Below are 22,929 nucleotides of genomic sequence, written 5' to 3'. Positions count from 1 at the left end.
AGTTGCCACATGGGAATTTCCTGTCTTTTTCTTTCTTTTTTTTTTTTTAAGATTTTATTTATTTATTTGACAGACAGAGATCACAAGTAGGCAGAGAGACAGGCAGAGAGAGAGCAAGGGAAGCAGGCTCCCTGCTGAGCAGAGAGCCTCATGCACAGCTCCATCCTAGAATCCTGGGATCATGACCTGAGCTGGAGGCAGAGGCTTTAACCCACTGAGCCACCCAGGAGCCCCTTCCTATCTTTCTCAGGTGAAATTAGCCAGCTAGTCAACCCTGGTAGCTTTCCATAAACTTAAAAATCTGGGAGGAACAACATTCCTTTCTTCTGGGCACAGCCATTTCTCAGTACTAGTCCCCTGAGATCCTTCTGACAACTATCTGACCTCATGTTCACACTGCATATGATAAAGGGATGGGCCACTCCTGTTAAGGCACAGAAAACAATAAAAAAAAAAAAGAAGTCCCGTTCCACTGTTTCTTCCAGGTATAGGTATTTTCCAATAATAATGAAAATTTGCTTTAAGGATACCTGCTCTATTTATAGGCATAGTGCACTTTAGAATATTTTTGATTCAGAGACACTTCGTTTTATGTTTTAAGTTCTGTGGCAGGATAATTCCAGTTTCTGGGTCATCTATCTTCCACTGAGCTGTAACTTCATAGCACATTTTAATATTTAATAAGATTTAAACTAAGTATATGTTTTTTGGTATGTGAAAAATTCTAAGATATTTTTAAAATTGTGTTTTATTAGATCATCCTAGTAAATACACAGCTGATATTCCCATTCATCTAAATGATAATCCAGTTTGTTATCGAATGTTATGTTTGGTCGGAGAGGTGAAGTCACCCATGTTGCTGTTTGACCCTCCGTTCATATTTTTCACTCCTGTTCCTCTGGGTGTAAAAACTGTGATGGATATCAACATTTTACCTCAAAACTATTTCAGGTAAATGCTTAATGTGAATTTACCACATTTTCATTATGTGCTTTTCTGTTTGTTTCTTTGTTATGTGAGTTTTTAGCAATGACTTGTTTCTATAGTTGGAATGAGCTGTTAGAATATTTAACTGTACATTTAACTTAAAAATTCTTTTTTTTTTTTTATAATTTTTTATTTTTTATAAACATATATTTTTATCCCCAGGGGTACAGGTCTGTGAATCACCAGGTTTACACACTTCACAGCACTCACCAAAGCACATACCCTCCCCAATGTCCATAATCCCACCCCCTTCTCCCAAACCCCCTCCCCCCAGCAACCCTCAGTTTGTTTTGTGAGATTAAGAGTCACTTATGGTTCTTAAACCCCACTTAATTATTTCACAATTAGTCATTTTATTTTCTTGTAAAAAATTTTGATACATCTCTCTTTGTGGTACAAAATGCAAGCTTCCTATTTCTGTGTGACAAACTACCACAAACTTAGTGCCATAAAACATCAGTTTGTTCTCTCATCGTTTCTTTGGGTTAGGAGTCCAGGTTCGTTTAGCTGCATCCACTGCTTATGGTCTCAGTAGGCAAAAGTCAAGGTGCAGACTATAGCAACTGTCTGATCTGAGGCTCAGTCCTCCTGCAGTCTTTCTGGTTGTTGGCAGGACTAATACATTTAGTTGTAGAACTAAGGTATCATTTTTTTGCTCACTGTTGGCTGAGACCACTCTCAGCTCTTAGAGGCCACCCTCAAATCCTAACCATGTCATTCCTCCACCCATCATGGGACTTTATTCATTGAAAGCCAGAAGTGTACCATCTGTCTGACTTATCTGACCTCCAGCCTTTCTTTTAAGATCTTACCTAATTAGGTCTAATCCACCCATGATAATGTCCCTTTTGCTTTACTTGAATTCATTTAATTTGGGATATTAATTACATATGGAAAGTCCCTTTACCATGGCTGTATAACACAGCTGATTCACCAAAGTGGTATCATATTTACACATTCTGCCACCCAAGGGGTGAGAATTATGCAGAGTTTGTATATACACTAAGGCTCTTGGGAACAATCTCAGAGTTCTGCCTATCACATGTACGTACTATAGCAGAATGCAGTCTTTCATTTTTTAAAAAATTTATCAACAGCCCAAACCCTAATAGCATATTGCCCTAGATACATTATGTACCCTTGCATTACAAAACAAGTAAATTATATGTGTGTTTAATTAATTAATTAGGCAATTAATTAGTTGCTGGCATCTGAGGAATATGGGAGGTCTCCAAAGGGTTCAAATCAGACTAGACCAAATCAGTACATACTTATAAGCAGAAACCAGAGTAGGAGTGGTGTGCTTTAATAATCTGCGAAATGTAGGCTTATTCTTAAAACCTGAGGCAGCTTCTTCAAGGTAGGAAAACAATCTCAAATTCCTGGATTAATCCAGTGATGCTGGAGGAGGCTAAAATAGTTCACGTTGAGTGAATCCTTCCACCTATCAGAAGAAGCAAGCAAATCTTTTCTAGACCAGTGGTTCTTAAATGTTGGTGTACATCAGCGTCACCTGAGACGCTTTATAAAACAAACATTGTTCCTTCCCATCCCCAGAATTTATTATTCAGGAAGCCTGGAATGGTATGTAATAATTTGTATTTCTAGGAAGTTTCCAGATGATACTTACACTGCCGATGCATGGACCACACTTTGTGAACCTCTCTTCTAAATGAAGCTGTCCTCAGTTTTGGCTCATATTTCAGTTTCCACAATTGCTATCAACCAGACATGAGTGTAGTCTCAAGTATTGCAAAACTTATAAGGAGGGAAGATACCATCATTTAGAGTTACATTTAGAGTACAAACAACCATCTTGAAATTTATTTATTTATTTTTAAAAGATTTTATTTATTTATTTGACAGAGATCACAGGTAGGCAGAAAGGCAGGCAGAGTAAGAGGAGGAAGCAGGCTCCCTGCTGAGCAGCAGAGAGCCAGATGTGGGGCTTGATCCCAGGACCCTGAGATCATGACCTGAGCCCAAGGCAGAGGGTTTAAACCACTGAGCCACCCAGGTGCCCCCGATCTTGAAATTTAGACTCTTAAGTCATTCAGATATTGGAATTATCAGACACAGAATATGAATAATTTTGTAAAATAAGATAACGTTATAAAAATTAGTAATTAACATGGAAGTATATAACATAGACTTGGGGGCGCCTGGGTGGCTCAGTGGGTTAAGCCGCTGCCTTCGGCTCAGGTCATGATCTCAGGGTCCTGGGATCAAGTCCCACATCGGGCTCTCTGCTCAGCAGGGAGCCTGCTTCCCTTCCTCTCTCCTCTCTGCCTGCCTCTCTGCCTACTTGTGATCTCTTTCTCTCTCTCTCTGTCAAAAAAATAAATAAATCTTAAAAAAATAATAACATAGACTTGGAAATGAACCAAATATAACTTGCAGGAATTTTTTTTTTTTTTTTGCATTAAATAAGGTGTCTTTTTTTTTTTTCAGTGTAACAGTATTCATTATTTTTGCATCACACCCAGTGCTCCATGCAATCCGTGCCCTCTCCAATACCCACCACCTGGTTCCCCCAACCCCCCACCCACCGCCCCTTCAAAACCCTCAGATTGTTTTTCAGAGTCCATAGTCTCTCAGCTTGCAGGAATTTTTAAACAATGTATGTAGGGTAAATTTTTAAGGACATCCACAAAACGTAAGATTGTATATAACTATACAAACACTATAGAAACCAACAGAATCATGGTTAATTTTGTAAGAGAGAAAAAGAGATGCATACTTTATTTTTTTTTTTAAAGATTTTATTTATTTTGACAGAAATCACAAGTAGACAGAGAGGCAGGCAGAGAGAGAGGGAAGCAGGCTCCCTGCTGAGCAGAGAGCCCGATGCGGGACTCGATCCCAGGACCCTGAGATCATGACCTGAGCCGAAGGCAGCGGCTTAACCCACTGAGCCACCCAGGCGCCCCGAGATGCATACTTTAAAAAGCAAGGAAAAACTGAAACAAAAATGATGGCAAAAACTCTTAAGCAGTTGAGTAAGACCATTAAATGTAAATAAGTTACTCTGACTAGTTAAAAGATAGAGAATGTTAGAGTAAATAAGAAAAAAAAATACAATTATCTATTAAAAGAAGTATATGTGAAACATAAGGACAAGAAAGAGTGAAGTAAAGCAGGGTTTCTCAACTTCAGAACTGTTGACATTTTGGGAAAGATGCTTTTTTTTTCACTGGAGGCTAATTTGTACATAGTAGGATGTTTAGCAGCTTCCCTGGTCTTTAACTAACAGCATCCTCCCCCAGTTATGACAGAAAAAAAATTGTCTCCACACATTGCTACATGTCCCCTGGGTTGCAGAACCACTCCCAGCTGAGAACCACCAAACTGAAAAGTTAGGAGAAGTTACAGCAGATTAAACATAAGAAACCTGGATAACAGTATTTATATCAGAAACTATCAGAATTCTAAAATTATATGCACAACTAAAATATATAAACCCCAAATTAAAATAATACAGGGAAATTGACTAGTCCTTCATCACTATAGGATGTTTCAACACATATCTCAATTACTGATGAGTCCAAAAGACAAAAATACATGTATTGATAAAGAAAATTTGGAAATGGTGTTTTAAAAGTCTCCTTCATTTAATACTAATATTATTAAAAATAAGTCGTATTAAAAATAGTGCTATAAAGTACCACACCCTGCAGTTACAGAGTAGACATTTTTCTCAACCGTATAGGAGGTATTTACAAAAATTGAGAGTGTATCATTCTATAGTTCTAATTTAACAATGAAAGAAAAAAAGATGATTTATTTTGTTGAGAGCATGAGCAGGATGGGGGGTAAGCAGAGGGAGATGGAGAGAGAATCCCAAGCAGACTCCCCACTGAGCATGGAGCCTGACTCAGGGCTCAATCCCACAATCCTGAGATCATGACCTGGGCTGAAACCAGGAGTTGGATGCTTAATCAAATGTGTCACCCAGGTGCCCCTAAAATGTAACACATTTTTTTTTTTAAATTGACATCATATATATATTATGTTTTCTGATAATAATTATAATTTTAAAATCATTAAAATATTACCAGATCTGCCATACATTTGGAACTTTAAAAAAACTCATTTTGTTTTTTAAATTTAATTTTAGAGAGAGAGAGAGAGAGAGAGCACACGCACACACACATGAGTTGCAGAGGGGCAGAGGGAGAATCTCAAGCAGACTCATGAGTGCAGAGTCTGACAGAGGGGCTCAATCTCATGACCCTGTGATTATAACCTGAGCCAAAATCAGGAGTCGGACACTCAACTGGCTGAGCCAGCCAGGGCCCCCTAAAAGAATCTACTATAGGGAACCAAAGAAGATATCATACTGAATTCTGCAAATAAATAATAATTAAAGTACCATACATCAAAGCATGATAACATTCCCTGATATAAATAGTGTTTGGGTATTAAATTTGAGAACTTAACTTGAAACACATAGTAACTTCTGTTGTTTTCTTTAGACAATTAGGCCTGCATCTGTGTTGAATTAATTCCATCTGTTATATTAAATTCCAATGGTTAAGCAATAAACGAATAAATACACTTACAGAATGCAGGAAAAATGGTGCTTAGATGATGTGTAGTCTTAAATGCTGATAGTAGATAAAAAATGATTAGAAGTTTCAAGTGTTCAACTTAATAATAATAGATTAAACCTAAGGGATGTAGAATGTAGATAAAATGAAAAAGTAGAAATTAAAGGAATAGAAAACAAGTATATAGAAGATAGGCTCACTGAACCCAAAAGTTGGTTCTTTGAAAAACTAATATAGTGGGTACTGATACAGTGATACTGATAAGGAACAAAAAGACAGAAGATACAACTAAATGGCATTAAGAATAATGGGGCATATTATATATCCAGTGGAGACAAATGAGATAATGAAAATACTATGAGTAAATTTATTCCAGCACCTTTGAAAACTTAAATGAAATGGGATATTTGTAGAAAAAATGTAATCTTTTTTTTTTAAGATTTTATTTATTTATTTGTCAGACAGAGACAGAGATCACAGGTAGGCAGAGAGGCAGGCAGAGAGAGAGAAGAGGAAACAGGCTCCCTGCTGAGCAGAGCCTAATGGGGGGCTCAATCCTAGGACCCTGGGATCATGACCTGAGCCAAAGGCAGAGGCTTTAACCCACTGAGCCACCCAGGAACCCCTGTAGAAAAAATATAATTTAGTAAAACCATACTGGTAATACATAGAAAGTTGAAAGACTTTGAATCAATATTTAAAATCTTCTTAGAAGGAAAATAACCATCTTCTGATATTTTTATGGGCAAGTTTTACTAAGCTTGCAAGAAACTGGTTTCTCAAACCTTGTAGAAATTCTAGACAAGTGTTAAAGATATGATGTACTCTAATTTATTTTATGAAGTCAAAATATTATTATAAAATCAGATAATTACAGTATGAGAAAGATAAATTATGGGCCAATCTCTTTTATGACTATAGATGCAATAATCCTTAGTGAATTAAACTATATATACTTATTGATATAATGTATATTATATACATAATACAAATCTTTTAATAAATCATGACATCCCAGTGTTATATCCCAGTGCTATAAGATTTGTCTAATGTTAGAAAACCCAAAATACCTTTGTATTTCATCTCCCACATTTACAAATTAAAGAGAATAATGACATGATCACTTCCATAGTTGCAGAAGAAAAGCATTTGGTAAAATTCCAAAACCATTTATGATAAAACTCTTAATATCAGGAATAAAGGAGATATCCCTTAAATTGTTAAAATTTTCTATCGTGTATCTAGAAGAGACATTACCTTGGCTACTGGAACATAAATTAATTCCATTTAGATAAAAAAGAAAAGGCAAGGATGCCCATTATCACTGCCTCTCTAATACATTTTCCTGAAAAACATAGTCTGTGCATGAAGTTCAGAGAAATAAAATATGTAAGGATTAGAAGATTTTACATATAGGAAATTAAAAGAATCTACAGGTAAAATTTTAAAGCTATGAAGGTCATTCATCAAAATAGACATATATAGGTTCACTATTTAAAATACTTAGCCTTGGGGCACCTGGGTGGCTCAGTAGGTTGAGCCTCTGCCTTCGGCTCGGTCGTGATCTCAGGATCCTGGGATTGAGTCCCGCATCGGGCTCTCTGCTCAGCAGGGAGCCTGCTTCCCCCTCTCTTTCTGCCTGCCTCTCTGACTACTTGTGATCTCTGTCTGTCAAATAGATAAATGGAATCTTTAAAAAAATAAAAATAAAAATAAAATGCATAGCCCTGGGGTGCCTGGGTGGCTCAGTTGGTTAAGCCTCCGACTCTTGATCTCAGCTCAGGTCTTGAATTTTCAGGGATGTGAGATTGAGCCTCACATTGGGCTCTGCACTTAACATCCAGTCTGCTTGGCACTCTCTCCCTCTCCCTCTGCCACTCCCCCCACTCTCCTGCTCCCCCCTCCCCCCCCTCAAATAAATAAATAAATCTTTGAAAAAAAGAAAAAGAATAGCCAAGCCATTCCTGAAGAAGAATAAGATAAGAAGTGCTTACCTCACCAAATATCAAGATTAAACCAATATGGTAGTGGTGTGCCAATAGATAAAAATGATCAAAGGAATAGAATAAAGAGACTTGCAGAAAGCCCATATATGAATAGGTAGTGAATATTTGATAAAAATGGTATTGACAGTCTGTGGAGAAAATGGGTTACTATCCAGTAAAGGGTGCTGAAACAATTGATTATCTGTGTGGACTATTTCAAACTGGATTTCTGTTTCACATAATACACAAAGATCCATTACAAATGGATTGATGTCTTAAATGTGAAAGGAAGAAATTTAAAAAATATTTTGGGAAACAATTTCAACATCTGTGGGTGGAGAAGAATTTCTTAAATAGGACTTGAAATCATGCTAAGAATAAAATAAATGACTGATAAAAATTAGTTAGAAACATATCAAATCACTCAAAAGAAATGTTGACAAAAAACTCCCGATAAGTACTTCACAGAAGAGGATTCATAAATGGATAATGAACATCTGAAAGCATATAACTGACTTTTTTGTAGATTTGGAAATGAAAATTAGAGACAAAAATAAGATAAACATTTTGCCTGTCATAGGTAGATAAACATTAAGAAGTCACGTGCTAGTCACAATGTCAATGAGTTAGGACCACACTGGATAATAATACGCAAAGTGTAATATCTTCATATTTCACAGCCCAGTAATTCCACTTCACAGTATATACAAGAAAAACGCATGCATGCATGTACTGTATGTTTGAAATTATTTCATAGTAGCATTATTCAGAACAGCAAAACCTGGGAACTGCACAAATGTCCTGTGACTGGTGAAAGGATTATAGTTTGTGGTATATGTGTACATGAATCTAGCTATAGCTGTGAAATAGACATCTCAGGGCTCTTAGAAACAAACTATTGAGGTAAATTTTTTTTTGAAACTCAAGAAAGACTATTTGTATTGATATCCTTTATATAAAACAACAAAAAAGGAAAGCCAAAGTTATTTTATTTTATTAATTAGCCAAACTAATTTTTATTTAGACATATAAACCTATCTATAAAGATGTAGATATATAGAGTAGCTAGTTGACATGCTAAAGTGATACAAAATGTGAGGGTTTATACACCAGTGTAAATTGCCTGTAAGCATTATTTTCATCAACTTCTAGATCTTGTAGCTACCTCAGAGCTTCTTCATTCAGTCTCTTATTTTACAGTTAACTATTATGAGGTCCAGTGAAAAAAGTTCCAAGTGTGATGTGATAGTTGAAAATAAATGGATATCATTCAACTTGTGGAGCCCAAAGCAGCCTCTAGTTTCTAACATTTGGCCTGCAAGATGTGATGTTTGCTTACGTACACTTTAGAGCTTGCTCTGGATGCAATTTGGTGACAGGAGTATAGTTTTTCAACATTAACTAGACAACTTTGGGTTTCCCAGTTCTTTCAAGACCCTATCTTATAAGCAGATACTAGTCTTTGTCACTTAAACAGAAAATAGAAGTGGCTTGAATTATATTGTGCTAAAAAGTTTTCTTTTTTTAAATCAAGAAACATTGTCTAATAAGTGGATTAATGTTTTACTCTTTCAACTTTTGAATGAATGTATAAAGATACCAGTTTTAAAATGATCTCAAGTCAAAAGTTGGATCTTGAAAAATATGGTATAATGAAAAGAACATGTAATAGGGAATGCAGACATGATATGACCCAGTCTTCTCATTGTATGCACAATAAGATCAACAGCATTAATAACTTACCAAGTGACACATAGCTTATTAACAACAAAATTGGACGCAAACCTGATTTATAAATTACATTTTTAATTTTTTATGCAACGAACCGTATCAATTTAAGTAATTGGAATTGAGATATTTCTTTACTATTTTTAGTTAATTAGCTGAATGATCTTCATTGTAATTAACATAGTAGGGAAATATGATTCCCATTTGATAACACTTATTATTTGTTATAGGAGCCTACACATATAATAAAATTTTAAAAGTAATACGGCTAAATATTTGCTGACAGCTAAAAGTTATCAAGTGTTAGATTTAAAGGTTAATTCTGCATACTGTGGTATTAGAAATCATGAACACTTTAGATTGGTTAAGTAAATTATAGGTATATAATGAAATATGTGAAGATTAAGTGGAATTTTTTAGTTGTAATGATTAGAAACTATTCGTGACATGTATAGAAGTGCTTAATAGTATCCACATTAAAGTTTTTTCTGTGTGTATATGCATCTCTGAGTATTATATTTAGTCTATATGCATTAAAGCTTTAGCTATCAAATTGGTAAGTTTTGATAAATTTTTTAAAGGATATATTCAAGGACAATACTATTTATATCATGGCTATTGATAAAAACACGTATTTAATCAGGTGTTTTAATCCTCTTTTTTAATTCGTAGAAGTCAGAAGGAAGTTTGGATCATCTATGTGGTCACATTAATATATTATCGATCTTACTTATATTGTGACCAGAAAATAAGAGATGACGCAAAAATATCTTTAATAATTGGGCATATTATTGCAAATATTTCTTGCTTAATTTTTCCAGTGATTCAAAAACCAGAGGAAGACACATTTAAAAATTTTTTTTTTAATTTTATTTATTTCTTTGACAGAGACAGATCACAAGTAGGCAGAGAGGCAGGCAGAGAGAGGAGGAAGCAGGCTCCCTGCTGAGCAGAGAGCCTGATGCGGGACTCGATCCCAGGACCCTGAGATCATGACCTGAGCCGAAGGCAGAGGCTTTAACCCACTGAGCCTCCCAGGCGCCCCCAGAGGAAGACACATTTAAATCCAGTTACTTGCATGTATTTTGAGTTTTTTTTTTTTTTTTTTAATTTCAAACAGAGATTCAACGTTACGTGTCCAGATTCCCACAGCAAGACTTTTTGATGGCGACGAGGTTCATCCTCTTTCTGTGACGTTGCCAAAAGGCAGAGTCATCACAGGGTCTCCCAGTGGAATGAATGCAGCACTCACCTGCCACCTCAGCTTCAGATCATCTAAACCTGTGTCGTTTTTCACTGATATTCTTTTCTATGATAACAGAAATAACTGGTAAGATATTCTTTTGTACCTGACAGTGAAGAATGATAAGTTTATGTTTTACACTATTGTGATATATTGAAAGGGGTGACATCTGAAATAATGACTTTGGACATGACATTCTACATTAAAGTTCCAAATGTAGCATTGCTCCCGTGAGAAACAGCTTGACAGTGGTTAGCAGCATATCCTGCAACTAGGCTGTGTGGGTTTGAATCCTGGCTCTCTTAACTGTGGTGAAGTTATCTTATCTTCTGAGAGCCTGTCCATTTTCTCCTCCGTAAAATGGGGGTAATAACAGAACCTATCTCCTCTGTAATTATGGGAAATTCCCCGAGTGAGTAATCATTGAATAACTGGACAGGAACCGGAACCAAGGAAATGTAAAATAAATATTAAATGAAAATGAGAAATATCAGTATAACGAGTTTCCGAACAATGCAATTTTGTTGCATGTTGCTTTAGCAGACTTGGGGAAATTCAAATATACCCTGGTAAAAACATGTTTCTGGATTTCTTACCTTGTAGGATCAGAAATTCTACTTTTAGTTACACCCTGAGATGATTTGATTCCCCAGGTTGTAAGAGGCTAATGGGTCAAGCAATATAATTTGTTAAAAACGTTTGTAGTGAGAAGTAGCATTAGAGGGGATTGCACACTAAAGATGAGTGTCAGTGTATGTATTCAGTGTGATCATTTATTGACTTGTAGGGGGGTTGTTACTGTTTGGTATATTCGTAGTCAAAGGATTGATTTCTGTGTTATGAATTAGAAGGGGAGACAGATGCTATTGAAATATTACGTCCAGAGCAGAGTGTGGCCATATCTAGGACACAGCTCATGGAGTTCTCCAGAACTCCACTTTCTGTGTCTCTTGCATATATAGGTGGATAAAATCATCCAAGTTATCCCACTTGGACTCCCATTTTTCTCTTTTGATGCTAATGGTCTGTTTTTTGTTGATATTTAAAAACAAATTTTTAATGGTTTTGCTTTAGTCTCCTATCAAGCACTGAACTCTGTGCCTCTGTCCTGGGAGACACTCTATCTTTCTGTACAGTACCAACCTTGTTCATAAAAGTTTAACTTTACTGCACTCTAGTCCACAAATTCACACTTAGCCCAAAGCACTATGTAAGGTGGACCTTTGAACTCACCTGTAAAAACCATGAATAATTTATCCATGAGTGTCTTAAAGCTAATGAAGCCTCAGACCACATTAACAGGGTAAGAAAGGAAATAGTTTGACTCAATACTAAGTGGACAAGATTGCTTCTGGGACAAAGGTACAAATGCTTTTAACAGGGGCATGAATAGACTTGACTGTGCCAGTGCTCACTTCTGATCAGCAAATAGGACAGTAAGGAGACCTGAAAACAGTCTCTAAAGGGGGGGTTGCTATATTTGATTATCTTTTTTTATCTTTTCTTGTTGTTGTGTGTTTCCTTTCGGACTTGAGACTGGTTTCTCTTACCTGGATTTCCCCACCATTCATTCTTACCTTACTTTCTGCCACGCTCCATTTCAACCTTCCACAAGTTTGAGATAAACAGAGCTTTTAGAAGTAATTTAGAAACATTGATGGGCGCCTGGGTGGCTCAGTGGGTTAAGCCGCTGTCTTCGGCTCAGGTCATGATCTCAGGGTCCTGGAATCGAGTCCCGCATCGGGCTCTCTGCTCGGCAGGGAGCCTGCTTCCCTCTCTCTCTCTCTCTGCCTACTTGTAATCTCTCTCTGTCAAATAAATAAATAAAATCTTTAAAAAAAAAAAAAAGAAACATTGAAAACCATAGTTGGGCTACAAAAGGCTCTCCCATGCACCCAGATGAACAAGAATCATAAGCACTCCATGGAACTTTAATTCTGATAAATCCCTTTACTGATGCATTCATTGTTAACTCCTTATCTGTTTCCCATAGAGCATATGACCAGGTCTTCTGTCCCTTCTCAGCTCCATAGCTGTCTATGCCTTTCTTTCTGTAGACTTTCCACCTTTGATGGTATTGAGATAAATGAAGTCTTCCACCAAGAAATTCCTCAAGAGTTTCTTTCTCGCTTCAGAATTTCTCTTTGGAATACATTTTATTCTTTTATTTGTTTTCATCTATTATATTTATTGTGGGTAATCCATGTGTGCTCCACCCAATCTTTTGGGTAAGAAAAGATGAATTAGAAAGGGGCCCTTCCTTGATGGAGGTCAGTGTAGTAAGGGTAGACTTTAAATAAGTGTTTTTTATATACTCTTTGGTGCCAAGAAGTGAATACAGAAGACAGTACAGTAGGAGCAGCAAATGATGTCTTGGGGCAGCGGGTAAATCGGGGATGGCTACATAGGTTCCCAAGTAAAATCTCAAAGGACAAATTGCACTTGTCAGGGATCATGCTAAATTGAATCCCTTTTTTTTTTTTTTTTTATCTTTTTGCATCCGATTTGTCCATATTGGAGCGCATGGATTCAGTACAAAATAAAACACCCATTCCTTCATGCTTTGCTTTCTTTTACTCATGTAAGACCATTTCATACTTTGGTTCCCCTTAGGGCCTAAGAATGTGTTCTTACTTTGTTTCCTTCTTTAGACTTTGTCACATTTGGGTTGATTAGCTGGCCCAAGAGCTATAAATTATAGCCACTATTATTCCTGCTAATATGCTTGCTGCCATTAATAATGGCCCCCTCCACACTCATGTGTCTTCATGTCAGTGGTTGCACACCCTACTTGCCTTTTCTCTGAATTCCCCACAAAATCTGGGAATGGAGGTTGTGTATCTATGGGAAGGGTGGTGATGTGGTCAAAGAGTATTATAGGTCTATAAAGATTTTTATTTATTTATTTATTTGACATACAGAGATCATAAATAGGCAGAGAGGCAGGCAGAGAGAGAGAGGAAGGGAAGCAGGCTTCCTGCCAAGCAGAGAACCCGATGCTGGGCTTGATCCCAGGACCCTGGGATCATGACCTGAGCCGAAAGCAGAGGCTTTAACCCACTGAGCCACCCAGGGGCCCCAGAGTATTATAGGTCTAATAGTCTCATATGCCTAATAACTAAGCCACCCAGGCTCCCCAGAACATATATAGGTCTTAAATAAGTTATATCTATAGAATTAGGGAGTAGATAAAGAAAAATCACCTGAATAGGATAACAGGAATCCCTTACATAGGTATAGGATTTAAGGAAAGCATCCTAAGAAGTAATCTACCTTGAAGAGAAAGTATTAGCTGATTATTGGTAAAATTAGTGAATGTCTAAAATGTCTGTAGGTAGCCTCTAATCAGCAAACCATAAATATAAAATAAGTAAGGAGAAGATACAGTTTTAGAAATCATAATTACCTCTGTCTTGGGTAAGTGATAAACATTTAAATTGGAGCAGAGAAATAAGAATGTCTGGGTAATTCAGTGCAGCCCAGAGTCAGGAGTGGCCTTGAACAATCAAAGCAAGGTTCTGATCCAATCACCCAAATATTTTTAACACTATTATCAGTTAGCAGTCTGATATTATGAGTAATGACTGAGACATTCATTCATTTATTCCTTTATTCAGCAAGTATTTACTGAATGTTCACCATGTACCAGACACCTACCAGACACTATTCTAAGCACTAGGGGGTTACTTCAGAGATCAGAACATGAGCCTGGAGTCTAGCAGGAGGAAAGAGACAATAATAAGGGTAGGTCTGGTGTGTGATTATTGGTGGAGGCTATAGGAAAACAAAGAGCCAGGTCAGGTCCTGGGAGGTACCAGAGAGGGAGTGACTGGGTTTCAGTAAAATATAGAGTGATAAGGAGTGTTCCCCTTAAGAGGGTGGGATTTGAGAGATGTGAAGCAGAGGGTCAAGTTAGAAAGATACCTGGGAATATCCTTTCAGACCAAGGGAATAGCTGATGCACAGTCATCAAGGTGAATGCTTACAAAGAGACCTGTGTAGCCTAAGTAGAATGAGCCCAAGGGAGGCATTTATGAGAAAGAGTTGGGAAGGTTAACAGTAGCACTGGACCCAGTGGGGCCTTTGAGGTTATTGTATGGATTTGGACTTTTGCCTTGAATGACATGAAGACCCATTGCTTGGTTCTGAGCCAGTGAAAAAAAGTAGTGATCATGACTTTTGAGTGGCAGTGAGGTCAGCTAGTCATTCCCTATCACCAAAATCTTGTGCTTCCAAAATTATCCCTTTTTTCATGAAAAGCCTTTTTGGTTCTCAAGTAGATTTTTTTTCTCATTCATTCATTCAGTATTTACAAAGTAACAATAATAAGCCTGGTTTTTTTCTGGCCCTGAGGTCAGAACAAAGCTTCTGGCCTCATGGAGCTTCCATTGTACTGGAGGAGATAAAAATTGATAAATAATACCATGTCACAAACTAACAAGGAAACTATGATTTTAATGAGATAGAAAGTAAAGGATACCTCCATATATCAGACAAATAAAACATTTCTGAGGATATGATATTTGAGCAGATGGTGATTATGAGAATTTAATGAGCAACTACTTATAAATTGCTTAGAACAGTCCCTGTGCCAGCATGTTGCAATAACTGAGTAAGTGTTCTAGAATTGGTACTAGTTTTAGTATATGTGCTGCCGAAGTGAGCTTGAATTGGTACTAGTTTTAAAATCAGTATTCTAGATTTCCAGAAAGATCCCAGTGGCTACTACAGATACAGGGACTTTCTTCTATTAAAAGAGTGATTAGATCCACCCTGGGGTGAGGGAAAGAAGGATGGGGGCAGGACAGTTGTCATAAGGTTAAGAATTGCTTTGTAGAGTCTCCAAATCCCTTATATTGTGTTTCAGTATTGATGTTTGTTTTTGTGTTTGAAAATGTGTCTGATCTGGGAATTCACAAGGGGAACAAATTGATTAAGATGTGCCAGAATGTTGTAATCCCTTATTTTGCACAACAGGTTGAGGAGAAGGGAAAGTTACATCTTGAAGGATCTTAAAATTATGAGAATGAAGTCTTGCCATTTTTTTGCTTTGTAAGTTCACCGTCTGACTGGCCTAGACCTTGCAAAGAATGAAAGTTATGGTTTTGGAGATTAATTTCAAAGAAATTCTAAGGAAGCCAAAGAGAGCTTAATATTTTCCTATGAATAACTTCAAACAGCGTGTTTACTTCTGTAAATTCAAGAGTTGATTTCACTTGCATGTTTCAGGTAACCTGAAGGTTAACCTGAGTTAGTAGTGCCTCGTTGTTAAAATAACAAACACAAACTGAAGGTTCATATTTAGGAATGTGTCATGTCAGGACTCTGAGGTACTCTATACATTTTTAAATTTATTATTTATTTATTTATTTAAAGATTTTAATTTATTTATTTGACAGACAGAGATCACAAGCAGGCAGAGAGGTAGACAGAGAGAGAAGGGGAAGCAGGCTCCCTATAGAGCAAAGGGCGCAATGCGGGGCTCCATCCCAGGACCCTGAGATCATGACCTGAGCCGAAGGCAGAGGCTTAAACCACTGAGCCACCCAGGCGCCCCTATATATTTTTTAAAATCCCGTAAATACTTAACACATATCTATTTATACTCCAAACTGATTATATCTTTCCTAATTAGTACCCAAATTTAATTCAAATAACTTTAGAACAAAATGAAACATTTAGCTGTTTTATGGGAAAGTTAACATGAGTAATTAAACATTCAAATTTAAGCCAAATGAAAGAAACCTCTAAATTCCTTATCTATCAAATGGATATGGTGGCGCCCCCCGACCCCATCCCCCAGAGCAGTGTTGCTCATGACTGGAAAGCAGAATCAGCTGGGAAGTTTCGTTTTGTTTTGTTTTTTAAAGATTTTATTTATTTATTTGAGATGGAGTGAGGGAGAGAGAAAGAAGGAGTAGGGGGTGCTGCAGAGAGAGAGGGAGAAGCAGACTCCCCACTGAGCAGGGAGCCCTTCGCAGAGCTTGATCCTGGGACTCCTAGATCATGTCCTGAGCTGAAGGCAGACACTTAAATGAATGAGCCACCCAGGTGCCCCTCACCTTGGAACTTTTCAAAAATATGCATGCCTCAGTCCAACCCATAGCCTATGATATAGTTTGTCTGGAGGGCCACTTAAGCACTGCAAATTTAAAAAACTTCCTGTGTGATTCTGATGGGAAGTCAAAGTTGAGAGCCCTCACTGTAGAACCCCAGTTCTCAAACTTGACGGTACGTATGACTTACCCTGGAGGCTTGTTAAAACAGATTCCAAGCCCCACGTCCAGAGTTCCTGATTTAGTAAATCTTGGGTGCGGCTTGCGTATTTGCATGTCTAACAGGTTCCCTTGTGAGGCTGAGATTGCTAGTCCAGACTGACACTGAGCTGGTGTGAAAGGCAGAACTTCAGATCTCATTCTGGATCTAAGGAACCAACATCTGTAGTTTTAAAGTATCCCCAGGTGATTCATGTGCAGTAAAATACATGAGGCAGTGGACCCAAAAAGACTAAATAAGGGAAAAATCTAGCAAGAAAGATTAAAGAGTGGAACACTTAATTATTTGTCAAGAAATAACATTAACACTAGAAAATGGTATTGCTGTGAGAATCTTTAAATGCCCATCTTTCTTTAAGAGTAGGTTTGCTTTATTTACTAATACATTAACTAACTTAATCTGTTTAAGAGATCTACATTGTGAAGTAGAATTCTGAATTTATAGCAGAGGAAATTGAAGTACTTCTATTTCTCTTTTTGACCCTCACCCAGCTATCTTGTGAAAGAACCTAGATTTGAGAACAGATCTCATTATGTCTATCACACAACTTTGCTTCCCTTTAACTTTTCAAATCCTAGCATTTTATTGTTAAAACATTGCCAGTTTACCAAGAAGATTGAATAAAATTATTTCTAAGTTTTGATACATCATGTGGTATATAATCCATTACTTAAATAGGAAGATTTTGAATTCTCAGGCAAGTTGAACCACATGTTATATTCTGAATGGGAGGCTGATTAGAAATATACAGGAAGGTGGGACACCTGGGTGGCTCAGTGTGTTGGGCCGCTGCCTTCGGCTCAGGTCATGATCTCAGGGTCCTGGGATCGAGTCCCGCATCAGGCTCTCTGCTCAGCAGGGAGCCTGCTTCCCTCTCTCTCTCTCTGCCTGCCTCTCCGTCTACTTGTGATTTCTCTCTGTCAAATAAATAAATAAAATCTTTAAAAAAAAAAAAGAAATATACAGGAAGGTTATATATACATATATATATATATACATTATATATATACATAAGGTTAAACTAAAAATCAGGGCTGCTGATTAGTTCATGTACAGTGGTAAATCTTTACCAGTGAAATAATCAGCCACTGTCCTAGGTCCTCACACCCTTGACTGACCTGCCCTTAAACACTCCTTTTGGCTCTTGGACCCAATCGAGACTTAGTAATTTTTTTTAAAAGATTTTATTTATTTATTTGACAGAGGTCACAAGTAGGCAGAGAGGCAGGCAGAGAGAAAGAGGAGGAAGCAGGCTCCCTGCCGAGCAGAGCCTAGTGGGGGGCTCAATCCTAGGACCCTGGGACCATGACCTGAGCCAACGGCAGAGGCTTTAACCCACTGAACTACCCAGGTGACCCAAGACTTAGTAATTTTTTTTTAGATTATTTATTTATTTGTTTGACAGAGAGAGAGAGAGAGAGACAGAGAGAGAAAGAACACAAGTAGTCGGGGGGGGGGGGGGGAGGCGGCGGGAAGCAGGCTCCTTGCTGAGCAGAGAGCTTGATGCGTGGCCCAATTCCAGGACCCTGAGATCATGACCTGAGCTGAAGGCAGAGGCTTTAATCCACTGAGCCACCCAGGTGTCCCAATTTATTTTTAAAAGATTTTATTTGTGGGGCTCAGTGGTTAAGCCTCTACCTTCAGCTCAGGTCATGATCTCAGGGTCCTGGGATCAAGCCACACATCAAGCTCTCTGTTCAGCAGGGAGCCTGCACCCCCCCGCCCCAGCCCTCTCTCTGCCTGCTTGTGATCTCTCTCTCTGTCAAATAAATAAATAAAATCTTAAAAAAAAATAGATTTTATTTGTTTGTTAGAGAGAGAGAGAGAGCACGTGCAAGTGTAAGAGTAAGGGCAGGGGCAGAAAGAGAGGGAGGAGCCCTGAGGGGCCTCCATCCCCAGACCCTTAGAAAATGACTTGTGCTGAAGGCAGACGCTTAACCGCCAGAGCCACCCAGGTGCCCCAAGACTTAGTAATTAAAGGGTTTATGCCTATCGTAGCCAGAGTTCAAAGGATTCTGTACTATTTTTCTTTTAGATCAGTCTCACATTATCAGTAGTGAGTGTTGGCCAGGAATACTGGAAGCACTTGCCTATCCCTGTGCTATTTGTGGCAGGTCCCCACAGACATTTTCCCTTTCAGAGCCAATGTTGTGGCTGGACTGAGACCCTTCTGATCATTGTTACTGTAATTATGAGATGCACCCCAGCAACAACCATCAAGGAACTTTGAATAAACAAAGTTTATTACTCACATATTTTTAAGGGGCCACACAGTGAAGTTGCCAGTAGAAAGAGAATGTACAAGCCTAGGGTCTCGGGTTCACAACTTATGAGTGAATTTAAAATATAAGAGCAGAAATTGAAATAAGGGAAGGGAAAAAAGCAGGCAGTTAGATGGTTAGTTACCTAAGTCAACCAGAGATCTCTAAAACAGGGAACTTCATGTCTGTGGCCTGGCTGTTTATCTGGTTTTGTAGCTGGCAGTATGTTTATTTCAGATACATGTCTTTGAAATGGATGCCTCTGCAATCAGAAGCCTAAAGTCAGGCACTTAACTTTACAATCAGAAAAACCCGAATTGTCAGGTGCTTACACTACATATTTATATGCATCTCCCTTTTAGATTGTAGAATTCAGGGACGCCTGGGTGGCTCAGTTGGTTGAGCAGCTGCCTTCGGCTCAGGTCATGATCCCAGCGTCCTGGGATCGAGTCCCACATCGGGATCCTTGCTGAGCAGGGAGCCTGCTTCTCCCTCTGCCTCTGCCTGCCATTCTGTCTGCCTGTGCTCGCTCTCTCCCCTTCTCTCTCTCTGATAAATAAATAAAATATTTAAAAAAAAAAAAAAAGATTGTAGAATTCATTGCTATTCAAAGATAAATATTTTAATATCACCCTTTTACCATATGAAATGTGATTTTGTGTCCAAAACAACACAGTAATACAGTTCCAGTGACATCAGGAGAAGTCCCAAACTTTCAAGATTGGCTGGCATTTAGAAGCTTCAGTGTCATTAGCAGCAGAGCTGCCACTCAAGTGTTTGCTCTGTGAATTTCCTGGCACGGAAACTTCTGGGTTGTGCCCGATTGAGTTGCTCACTCTAAAGCAATACAAATTGGTAGTTCTCCTAATCATGAGCAAGATGTGGTTTTGCAAAATTTTTGAAAAATAGTCACAGTTTTCTTTGTTTTGCAGGTTGCTGGTTTTAAGGTACTGGGTTCTATATGTCTTCTGACATTTAAACAAGTAAAATAAGGACTTGTCATATGTAGGCAAATTAATGCATTGATAGGAAGCTTAAATGATAGATTGTAATTATATGTGTTAGTTGTCCCATTCTAAATTTAGAGATAAAGCCCATGGTCTTAATTATAAATATATTGAACATTTCGCTAGTGAGGAAATATATTTTAAAATGTGCAGGTCTTTTGTTTACAGCTGAGGATGTACAGTGCTTAATTATATCTCTACATATAGTTGCATTTTATCAACATTGTATGGATTAAAAAACATTTTTGAGGCATAATAAAACTTGTTATGTTACTCTTATTAAAATAATAGGGCATTGACAATCACGTAAATTCAAATAATATTATTTTTAAAGCATTCAGTACAATAAAAAGGAAATGAAGAATAATGAAATGTGATTCTAATTATTGTTTTACTCAGTGCATAATTTGGTATTTGTGTAGTGTGCACCTGGCAATTTTGGTTCTGTTTCTAGTACTTCTTAGCATGCCTCTTCCAGACACCTTAGTGCTTTTGAAGGGGTGGGAACTTGCATCACATAAAGGAGATTAACAGAGAATGAATCAGCCACAGAGACAAACACATAGAGCATTAATACATTCAGGTTGCTAATATGACCTTAATAATTCTAATGTAAATTAATATCTGCTTCGTATGTGACTTTCTGGGATATTTGTATATTAAAATAAGCTTGTAAATATACACTTAAATGCACATTTAAATATTTAAAGTAAGTATATAAAATGAGACAGGAACCTTTATGGGACACTACCAGATAGCTAGAAGCAAGGGTATCAAAACGCCCCTTACGTATTAAGAAGACCAGTTATTTAGGACATGTTCATCTTTCGGAGTCTCCATTCTTAGCACAAACTTGCTGCCTGTTAACAATGAGCCATCTAGAATTTTAGCATAATGGCTGCTGAAATGCAGGCAATGAGAAATCTCAAGAATATTTCCATAACCATTTAATAGATCATAACTAAAAACAGTGTTGGGATACTGCCCTGAAACATTGTCTGTCATGTTTTGGGGTGCTGGGTTCTATATAACACTGTGTGTTGTGTGTATAGATAGAATATGCAGTGAGGGGGGAGTAGAATTCATAAGCCGTATTTTGTTCTGATGTAATTGTCTGTTCCTTATCCCTTGACCTTGCCCTGTGGAAGGCTGTTTGTAATGGCAACTTCTTTCTATGAAGAAAATTATTTTTATGGTAGACCTGTTAAGCCAGAGCATAGGATTATAGCAGAGTTTCAAATATAAAGTTGAGCGTTTATTTGCATTTAACCAAAACATAGGATGCCAGTGTATTATAAAAAAACTCTCAACATGGGGCACCTGGGTGGCTCAGTGGGTTAAAGCCTCTGCCTTCGGCTCAGGACATGATCTCAGGGTCCTGGGATCGAGTCCTGCATCAGGCTCTCTGCTTGGCAGGGAGCCTGCTTCCTCCTCTCTCTATGCCTGCCTCTCTGCCTACTTGTGATCTGTCTCTGCCAAAGAAATAAATAAAATCTTTAAAAAAAAAACTCTCAACAGAAAAATTTCATAATTATGATTTTATTATCATTCACTTTTAGCAAAATGGTGATGCTTAAAATTTGTATAGAAATTTCAAAAGCCCAGAAACTTTTAATGTATTTGCCATTATTTAATAGCAATATTTAAATCATAGTGCTTTTAACACAGGTTAGAGGAAGAAAAGTTAACCACAGTCCTTTTTCCTTCTCTTTACCCCCATTCTCTTTGGAGCCAGTGATGGTTGGAGAGTCTCTGCCCTGTGCAGAGACTTTTCATTTTAGAGGAAATTCCAGTGTCTTTCCTTTTGTCTTTCCCTTAGTTGTTATGAGCCCCTGCCTGATTACTGGTCTTCATGGAGACCTTAGAAACTGGATCCGCATGCAGTTGGTTTCTACCTTGGGACCTACTGGTGCAGTCCTCTCCACCTCTCTTTCCTCAGATTCTGTCTCGCTACTCAGCTCTTTACCTATTTGTAAATATGAATTGATTAATCAAGAAAATACCATAACAGGATTATAATATTTGATTGCTATTACATTGATAGCTTTTGCATAGAAAATCAGGCATTAAATAACTAAAAGGAATGCATGCTTATTATAACAATTCAAACAATGCAAAAGTTGAAAATAATGCTAATAGTTAGCTTCTCCACCTTTATTCCTACATTCATAATCACATATTGTATTAAAAATGCAGTGTCTTTTCATATATTACTTTTGGTCATACAAATATTTGCAAGCCTATGTGTGTATGTATGGACAAATATGTGTACATAGATAAAGCTTGTTTTTAAGATAATATTGTGCCTAGTTAGTTTGTGGGTTTGTCCTGCATATGTCGCACAACAGAATGAATTGGTGAGGTAATCCAGGGCTTGTGGGCTAGCTCCATTATCTTTAATGTACAGCTTCTGAAGTCTACTGCTGTTATCTCTAGACTAATGGAATAGAATGCTCAGAGCACAGGCCAGAAATTTTAAAGAGATGAACCCGAACAAGTACCCATCACCTTTGCCAATATGTCACTGACTCAAACCTAGTACAAGAGTGTGCACCTACATGGCTATGTGTCCTGTCCACCCTTGGGAGGGGGATTCTGTGTCTGTAAATAAGAAGATAGATCCTGGGCAACAGGAGACTCCAACCCAAGTAGGAACAGCTCTTTCTCCTTCCAGTATTTTATTAAATTTTACATTCTATAAATTTATTAAATTTTACATTCTATAAATCCTTCTTGGTGTTTTAATTGCATTTCATGCAGTTGAGCCTTTTAGGCAACTGGAGATTTGGCCTTCTCCACTGGAAGTTCTGAGAGACCTAAAAGGCCCTGACATTGGTGCCCAACTTCCGCCAGCAGGCTTGGGCGTTGTCATTTCAGTAGGTGGAAGGAGGT

The 22,929-nt window shown here is 37.7% G+C and overlaps 1 protein-coding gene across 1 annotated transcript in view; it reads left to right on the top strand.

Moving 5' to 3' along the window:
• Positions 1–22,929, top strand: part of CFAP47 (cilia and flagella associated protein 47) — a 525,406-nt gene that overhangs the window by 127,510 nt on the left and 374,967 nt on the right. Inside the window, exons 25-26 of the mRNA XM_082717915.1 lie at positions 756–951; positions 10,371–10,580. Coding sequence (XP_082574041.1) covers positions 756–951; positions 10,371–10,580 — 406 coding nt within the window. The remainder of the gene's footprint in view (positions 1–755; positions 952–10,370; positions 10,581–22,929) is intronic.

The sequence above is a fragment of the Mustela nivalis genome (genome assembly GCF_964662115.1).
Source record: "Mustela nivalis genome assembly, chromosome: X".
Classification (NCBI taxonomy): domain Eukaryota; kingdom Metazoa; phylum Chordata; class Mammalia; order Carnivora; family Mustelidae; genus Mustela; species Mustela nivalis.
Note: the sequence above shows the minus strand (reverse complement) of the source record. Positions and strands in the feature narration are given on the sequence as shown.